Source organism: Salmo salar, chromosome 06 (assembly GCF_965601325.2).
Source record: "Salmo salar chromosome 06, fSalSal1, whole genome shotgun sequence".
Taxonomy (NCBI): domain Eukaryota; kingdom Metazoa; phylum Chordata; class Actinopteri; order Salmoniformes; family Salmonidae; genus Salmo; species Salmo salar.
In genome coordinates this window covers 66,350,948-66,359,691 of record NC_138296.1, presented here as the reverse complement: position 1 = coordinate 66,359,691, position 8,744 = coordinate 66,350,948, and the positions used below count along the sequence as shown (strand labels likewise).

The following is an 8,744-nucleotide window of genomic DNA, read 5'->3' as shown; positions in this document are numbered from 1 at the left end:
ATAACTATGTGTAATTATTTTGGTGACAACCTGGTTGATGAACAATATTGCGTTGTTAACAATTTTTTTGATGTATTTATAAATCAATGTGGGACACATTTTGGGACACATAAAAAGTGTGTCTGAAATGAATTAAATACCCTAATCCCAGAACACCATCATGCATTGCTCTAATAACTTAAAAAATATTGTTCCAAAGTTTGCCCCCCAAAAATGTATTTTCACATGAATGAAGTCGCACAAAAATGTTTGTCTTTTCACACGAATTAAGCCACACAAAAACAGGTCAAAATGTTGGGGAAGAGATTTGTAAACAACTTAACAAGTGAACAAGTTAATCAGTTTCTCCTGGGTCAACATCTAAATATATAAACAAATTCTAACAATCTGTCCAAACAAATAAAACAACAGACCATTGCGTACAATTCATTTTGTGTTGTGGAATTAACATACAAAACATGTGTTTGCTTTTGTATTATTAAAATGAAATGGAACCTTGAGCGAGACCATTGGAAAGAAAACATCAACCTTTATTTTTATTAAAAGAGATATTTTAAATTGTGGTCTGAAAATTGGATATTGATTTAGCACAAGTCTTGAATGGTGAAGTGCACTCTCCTCTCTACTGAAACCTTGGAAAAAGTACTATTGTACATTTGTCCTTATGAGATAGACATTGGTGACCTTGAACTTTACAAACTACAACAATACAGACTTGTGTATTCTCTAAAATTGTATTTAGTTTAAACATGGCCTATGAAGACCTAGTGTTAGAATAGTGAAATAAAATAATAATTGTACTTTTTTTCTTCATTCATTTCACCCACCATTTCTGCTCTGAGTCATAACATTAAGAACGCATTAGAGTGCACAAGACATGTAAAACAAAATCTCACACATGAAAAGATAACCAACCTTGATTTAATCTAATGAAAATGAAAAGTCACAGTATTTATATTTATTAATGAATTTGCATGCAGCTGGCAATAGTTTTAGGATAATGGTGAATATGCAGCAAGCTATTGCTTGTAGCTTGGTGTAAATTGGAGTGGAGTGAGGACCATTCATCTGTAATTGAAGGGATATCTAAAGAATATTTGAGTTCCTCTTTTCTTTTTGTATGTGGAAATACACTGTTTAGATAATCAGTGATAGAAAATCACCATTGTTAGGTTGAACGAAAGTCTTATTGGCAATGTGTCATACAAATAGTTGTACTCATCCTTAAAAATGTCGTACTGGAGAGAAGAGGACCAAAACGCAGCAGGTATGTGCAGGCTCATCTTGACTTTTATTCACTATCAAAATGAATGCCAAAATAACAAACCATGAGAATGAATGAACGAACAACCAACAAACAGTCTGGCAAAGCATAGGCTCAACACAGAACAATTCCCCACAAACCCCAGTGACAAACAACTCCTACATATGTGACTCCCAATCAGGAACAACGATTCCCAGCTGTTCCTGATCAGGAGTCACAAGACACACACCAGACTGCCACGTCCTGACCCCCAAACTACTACACCAGCTCCATCTGCTGGTCAGGACGTGAAAGTACCCCCCCCCCCTCAAGGTGCAGACCCCGGAATGCACCTAAAAAAGAAAAACAAGAAAAATCCCCAATACCCCAACAAAAACCCAACAAACAATAACCCCTAAACCATAAGGGAGGGTGGCTGCCGTCAACGACGGCACTGTGCTACACCCTCCCTCCCCAACCCACCTATCCTGGAGGTGGCTCAGGTGCAGGCCGTTCCAGGCTGTCGGGGCAGTCTGGCAACTCGGGACAGTCGGGGCAGTCTGGCAACTCGGGACAGTCGGGGCAGTCTGGCAACTCGGGGCAGTCGGGGCAGTCTGGCAACTCGGGGCAGTCGGGGCAGTCTGGCAACTCGGGGCAGTCGGGGCAGTCTGGCAACTCGGGGCAGTCGGGGCAGTCGGGACAGTCGGGGCAGTCTGGCAACTCGGGACAGTCGGGGCAGTCTGGCAACTCGGGACAGTCGGGGCAGTCTGGCAACTCGGGACAGTTCAGGGCAGTCTGGCCACTCGGGACAGTTCAGGGCAGTCTGGCCACTCCGGCAGTTCAGGGCAGTCTGGCCACTCCGGCAGTTCAGGGCAGTCTGGCCACTCCGGCAGTTCAGGGCAGTCTGGCCACTCCGGCAGTTCAGGGCAGTCTGGCCACTCCGGCAGTTCAGCGCAGTCTGGCCACTCCGGCAGTTCAGCGCAGTCTGGCCACTCCGGCAGTTCAGCGCAGTCTGGCCACTCCGGCAGTTCAGCGCAGTCTGACCTCTCTGGCGACTGTTGACTGGCGGGCAGCTCTGACGACTGTTGACTGGCGGGCAGCTCTGACGACTGTTGACTGGCGGGCAGCTCTGACGACTGTTGACTGGCAGGCAGCTCTGACGACTGTTGACTGGCGGGCAGCTCTGACGACGACTGTTGACTGGCGGGCAGCTCTGACGACGACTGTTGACTGGCGGGCAGCTCTGACGACGACTGTTGACTGGCGGGCAGCTCTGACGACGACTGTTGACTGGCGGGCAGCTCTGATGACGACTGTTGACTGGCGGGCAGCTCTGATGACGACTGTTGACTGGCGGGCAGCTCTGATGGCGACTGTTGACTGGCGGGCAGCTCTGGCGACTGACTGGCGGGCAGCTCTTGCCCCGTCAAACAGCCCTTGTGCCCCCCCCTAAAAAATGATTGGGGGTGCCTCTCGGTCTCCCTTACCTCGCCAGCCTTCTTCCGCTGCTTGGTCCTTTGTTGGTGGGGAATTCTGTCATACAAATAGTTGTACTCATCCTTAAAAATGTCGTACTGGAGAGAAGAGGACCAAAACGCAGCAGGTATGTGCAGGCTCATCTTGACTTTTATTCACTATCAAAATGAATGCCAAAATAACAAACCATGAGAATGAATGAACGAACAACCAACAACAACAACAACAACAACAACAACAACAACAACAACAACAACAACAACAACAACAACAACAACAACAACAACAACAACAACAACAACAACAACAACAACAACAACAACAACAACAACAACAACAACAACAACAACAACAACAACAACAACCAGTCTGGCAAAGCATAGGCTCAACACAGAACAATTCCCCACAAACCCCAGTGACAAACAACTCCTACATATGTGACTCCCAATCAGGAACAACGATTCCCAGCTGTTCCTGATCAGGAGTCACAAGACACACACCAGACTGCCACGTCCTGACCCCAAACTACTACACCAGCTCCATCTGCTGGTCAGGACGTGACACAATGGCTCTACAACACACTGCCTGAATAGGCATTAAGTGTAACATGAGCTGGTATGTAAATAAGTTAAGTTGGGGGAAGGGTGTGACATTTTAATGCCAACCCACTGGGCAAAAACTGGTTGAATCAATGTTGTTTACACATCATTTCAACGAAGAAAATCAATGTGATGATGTTTAATGAATGTGAAAACTGAATGGATTTGAATAAAGTAATCAACATAAGGGAATTTTATCATTTTTTTCACCCAACTTTTCACCTAAATCCAATGACATGGCCTGTGAACACATTCACTGTATATTGTAGGTCAGTGTCATTTGGAAATAAAATGAAACTTTGAGGCCAAAGGAGAGGAACCATAAGCCTGATGGCCTTTCTTTCATAAGATGTGCTGTACATTATAGCCAGATCTATTATCTCGGTCCTTGAGTCTTTTCTAGTGCACCAACGACTACTTGCTATTTGTTCAGGTTTCTCCCTTTTATTAAAACTTGTTTCTAACCTTGGGTTAATATATCATTGAGGTTCAATATAAGCTATTGCAGGGGTGGAAATCCCGGGGGGGACGGGGGGGACACGACCCCTCCATCCTGGGAAAAATATGATTTGTCCCCCCCAATATATCACTGAAACATAACTATGTAATTTAAATAATATTAATAATACGCAATGAAAGCAATTGTGCTGATTATACACACTTAATAGCACGTTTTTAAGTTTCAAAAGATTGCAACCCCCCCCCCACCCTTTGCCTCACAATGGTTTGATCCACTGCCAGTTCCTTAGCTTGCTAGGTAACAGAGAGGTTGTATCTACTGTCTGAAAGGCACTCAATGCACGTAACTGACGTGAGGTTAATCCAGTCAATCGCGCACACACACTAGCTGAATATGCAGAGCTAGCGCGCAAATATTAACTATTAAGCTAGCTAGTACCTATTCCATTTATGTAGCGTCGTCAAAGATGGAATCAGCATGCAGATGATGTAAGTTAGTGCTTCAAAGTCCCTGTGATAAGGTTAGCGATAAACTGAAATCCAAACTGAACAGAACTACACTCTCTTCTACCATTGTCTTAAATATATTTAATGGTCTCATTGCAAAAGCTAAATTGTCGCAAGTGAACTTTTATTTATTTATTTTATTTCACCTTTATTTAACCCGGGTAGCAAAGATTATAGCAAACACCACTGAAACTGAATTGGTGCTCGCTAGCTTTGCAAATTCAGCTATTGTTGGAAGCCAGCCAATATGAAACAAACTATTAAAATTACAAAAGGTTGCAGCATATGTTGTGTAAATGGTGAACTCATACAGCTGTCAACTCTTGTCATTTTAATCCGTTTCACATTTGCTAGCTACCTTTTAGATCGAAGCCCAAATAGAATGATTGAAGATGATAGAAGCCCATCTCCTACTGTAAATAACCTACACACTGTGTGTGTGTGTAGCCAGCCAGCCAGCCAGGTAGAAAAATGGCAGAAAAATAAAAGACGGACATCAGAGTATTTTTCAATACACCAAAACGCATAGTAAGAACCCTAGTAGCCTAATATCTCAAAGACTAGTTGATAAAATGTTCATAAGAAAGAAATTAAATTCTAATGGAAATGTTTCACAATGATGTCATTAGGCAGAGCAGGCAACAGATGGCACACAGACAGCAGAGTTGGGGACAGATATGCAGGGACAGACTGGCAGAGACAGGGAGTCTCAGGTAAGTTTGTTGAGTCTTTGTTTGGCAACATTATGAAAGGTTCTCCATCTTTTTGACTTGTAAAATAGGAACATAATTGGAAAATGCCATGGATACCCCCACTCTCAACTTAAACTGAACTAAGATTTGTTAAAGGCAATGGTATTGCTGTTGTGATTAGTTGTGTAGTTTTGGGTACCGGTAGTTAGGAGTACGGCAAACACCTTATTTCTTTGGTTCCTCAATATACATTTACCATATTACAATGTAGGCTATGTGTTACAGCACTACTTTTGGTGTCCCCCTCAGGAATTGCTCTTGAGAAAATGTCATGTAATTGTCCCCTCCAAAGTTGATATCAGATTTTCGCCCCTGAGCTATTGTCAAGGTCAGCAGCAATTTCCAGTGGTCCTAATGTTTTGTACACGCAGTGTAGTCGCCAATGGGTCTTAATCCCTGTATAGAAAAGAGCATGCGATCCCTTCTTAATCAACAGCGCCATCTGCAGGCTGCTATATTCTATCCATATTTTTGTTCAGTTTAGAAGGCCATTTGATTATTTTATCCAAAGGGGTTCAATCAATTGCAGATAGTGGATTTCCAGATACTGCTTTCAGAAGTGTGTTTGATTTACACAGCAATTGTAATGGGTGACACTTGAAATGGTTCTGTAAAAAAAAGGGAAAGTCTATGCCTTTCAATACAGAAAGTCACATAGGCCTACTCCAGAGTGACCTCAAAATAAACACAAACTATTTTCAGGCCCAGTGCTGTAATAGGGACATTGACAAAATGACAGATTTGCTGTTGATCACTCTGCATCTCTACCAAATATCATAATACGACCCCTTTTCATCTGTGTCTCTACTGTCCCTACTCTACTGACCTGCAGTGCACAGAAATTCCACTCGGATGAGCTATAGTTCCACTATTCAATTTATGGACCAAAGATCAACATTAAAGACACAATATGTAAGATTGCCTGCTGTTTAAGCAAAAGAAAAAAAAGTGAAAAAAAGAAAAGGAAGATACATCAAGGTGATAAAATACATGACTAATAATCAATAGGCCACAGCGTTAAGGCAGTCTGAACAGAGCCTTATGAGTCTGCCTATCTTGATGCTTCCTCCCTTTTTAACTCATTATTGCATCATCTGGTCACTGTACCACATTATGTGCCTGTGGTCTCAGCACTTAGTTCCAGCCTAGCTAGTGATTAACTCTGCTCGATTTGATCTATGCTGGTAGTAAGCCTAAGCTCCAGCTGCATTTGCCATTATCAAACCCATAAAAGTTTATGGTTCAGGACATGTGTGATATGAGCCCATGTGATTGCGGAAGTGTTTAATGGAGCTCAGATGCGGACGTGTTAACGTGTTTGTTGCAACTAGCAGCAGGCCCAGGCCTAGGGGAGTCCCACAGCCTCCCCTCACCATCTCCCCTGAGAGGCCAGTACGGTCACTGTGTGGTAGTGAGACAGCGTATAACTTCTCTGTCTTTGGCAAGAGAGCAGCAGGGGGACAATTTGGAGATGGCCCTTACAGTAAAGTAGTCCTTCTTTACAGGAAAGACATTGGTCAAGAAGATCTTGTTGATCAACCAATAGCATGAACGTTCTATTCAACAACAAAAAAATTCAACAAGGAATATAAAAAATAGATTTCCCTAAAGCGAAATAACACCAGTCAGTCAAAAGTGGATTTCCCTCACTAACTTTAAACATCAGCTATCTGAGCAGCTAACCGATTGCTGCAGCTGTACATAGTCCATCTGTAAATAGCCCACCCAATCTACCTACCTTATCCCCATATTGTTTTTATTTACTTTGCTGCTCTTTTGCACACCAGTATCACTACTTACACACCATCATCTGCTTATCATCATCTGCTAATCTATCACTCCAGTGTTAATCTGCTAAATTGTAATTACTTTTCTACTATGGCCTATTTATTGCCTTACCTCCTCATGCCATTTGCACACACTGTATATAGACTTTCTTTTTCTCTCTCTATTGTGTTGACTGTACGCTTGTTTATTCCATGTAACTCTGTGTTGTTTCTGTCGCACTGCTTTGCTTTATATTGGCCAGGTCGCAGTTGTAAATGAGAACTTGTTCTCAACTAGCCTACCTGTTTAAATAAAGGTGAAATAATAAAATGCAGATGCATAGAGACAGAGCAAAAGAGAAGCATGCATACTATTTGATTAGATCAATCAACACATGAACAGGGATCTTTCATACCTCACTGCCCTATGGTCATTATATGTTAAACCAAAAAACATCTTACCTAAGTGATAGTATTGCTGTCATTAAATAGGCTACAATATGTAGGGTAGCAAACTGGCAGTTGAGTACAGAATATTGTATGTAAGAAGTAATCCTAGTATTAACGATCATAGGCCTATAACTTTCAGCCGGAGGGGGGGAAGGCAGTTGAACTCAACAATTATTTTGATTAATTGTGTTGCGTGTCTACTTTTCTTGGCTGCTCAGCAATTATCCCCCCCTCCCCAACGACACAGAGGCGGTCAGACTGGTTGGTCGACGCCTGTGGATGAAACACGGAAGAGTTCATTCAAGGAATGAATCTACTGTGGAGAAGCAGGCAGGACAGAAACAGACGGAGCGCGTCGGGGTCCTTTCTATTACGGCAAAACTTCCTAAAGAAAATGATCCCATGAAAACGAAACAAATGTGTCTCCATATGCGCCTTCGTTGCGTTACTGTGGATAAAAGCTGAGATGTCTGTAAAGAAGAAAGTTAATGGATTCTTTGTCGTTTGGTCTATACTTTCCGCGGTCGGTGAAAAACTCGGTAAGCAAACTAACCGTTGTTAGCAACAGGGATTTACACGGTTACCCAATACTTTTTGTACTACAACCGATGAGATTTAACAGATCTAGTTACCTTACATTCGATTGGAAATATATATTTTTTTATTTAATTCACCATGGTTCCGATCATTTTACTTTGTACTAGACTTCATTGGTGTGCCTGGTCCACATGGCAGATCAAGGGTTAATAACACTGGGTGGCATGTTCAACAAGCCTCGAATGTTAAGTAGACTGGGTTGTGATAACTGGGTTGCCAACAGTCAAATGTAACAATAGTGTGTGGCATATAACTGCAACAATGTATCTTATGCATCATACATTTGATACATTATATCATTGTTAGGCCACATTAAGTTGCGCTCAATCATGCAAAACGTTGAGAACTCTGACTCAAATGTAACCAGTCATGTTTTAACAGTTGTCTTCCAAACATTACTCCTTGAGCTGTACTTACTATATTAGATGAGGAATGTGCAATGGTTAACCATTAAGGCCTGTTGACCTTAGTTTAAAAATGCACTCTTATGGATTCATTGATCTCCACACTCTACTTAAATATTTCAACCTTTCCACTGAGCAGAGACGGTTTGTTTCAACGTTTCCTCAGCAAATCCCCTACTCGTATGAGATCGTCAGCAGGCTTCCATGATATGAAATATTCGAATGTGTTGTCAGTTAGGATGTTGTTGACATGTAGGGCAACATACTATACCCGTCAATTGTAATCTAACAATCCTTGAAGATACAGTAGGTGTCTTTCACCAGTGACAAACCTGCCAAAAGGAAGGAACTGACTGGGTGCTGGGATAATACTAGCTATGATCGTCCTCTCACACCGCAGTGACAGCATGGCTCGATGTTGTACTCATGTAACCTTCTAGGCTCATAGTAGGCTACGTGCCATTGGAAGCATCTCAATTTTGTTCTCCTCG

The 8,744-nt window shown here is 42.3% G+C and overlaps 1 protein-coding gene across 2 annotated transcripts in view; it reads left to right on the top strand.

Annotated features, from left to right (window-relative positions):
• Nucleotides 1–7,522: 7,522 nt before the first annotated feature.
• Nucleotides 7,523–8,744, top strand: part of dcbld1 (discoidin, CUB and LCCL domain containing 1) — a 42,533-nt gene continuing 41,311 nt past the window's right edge. For both annotated transcript variants that reach the window (XM_014205141.3, XM_014205140.3), the window contains exon 1: nt 7,523–7,791. In XM_014205141.3, coding sequence (XP_014060616.2) covers nt 7,719–7,791 — 73 coding nt within the window. In that variant the 5' untranslated portion in view covers nt 7,523–7,718. The remainder of the gene's footprint in view (nt 7,792–8,744) is intronic.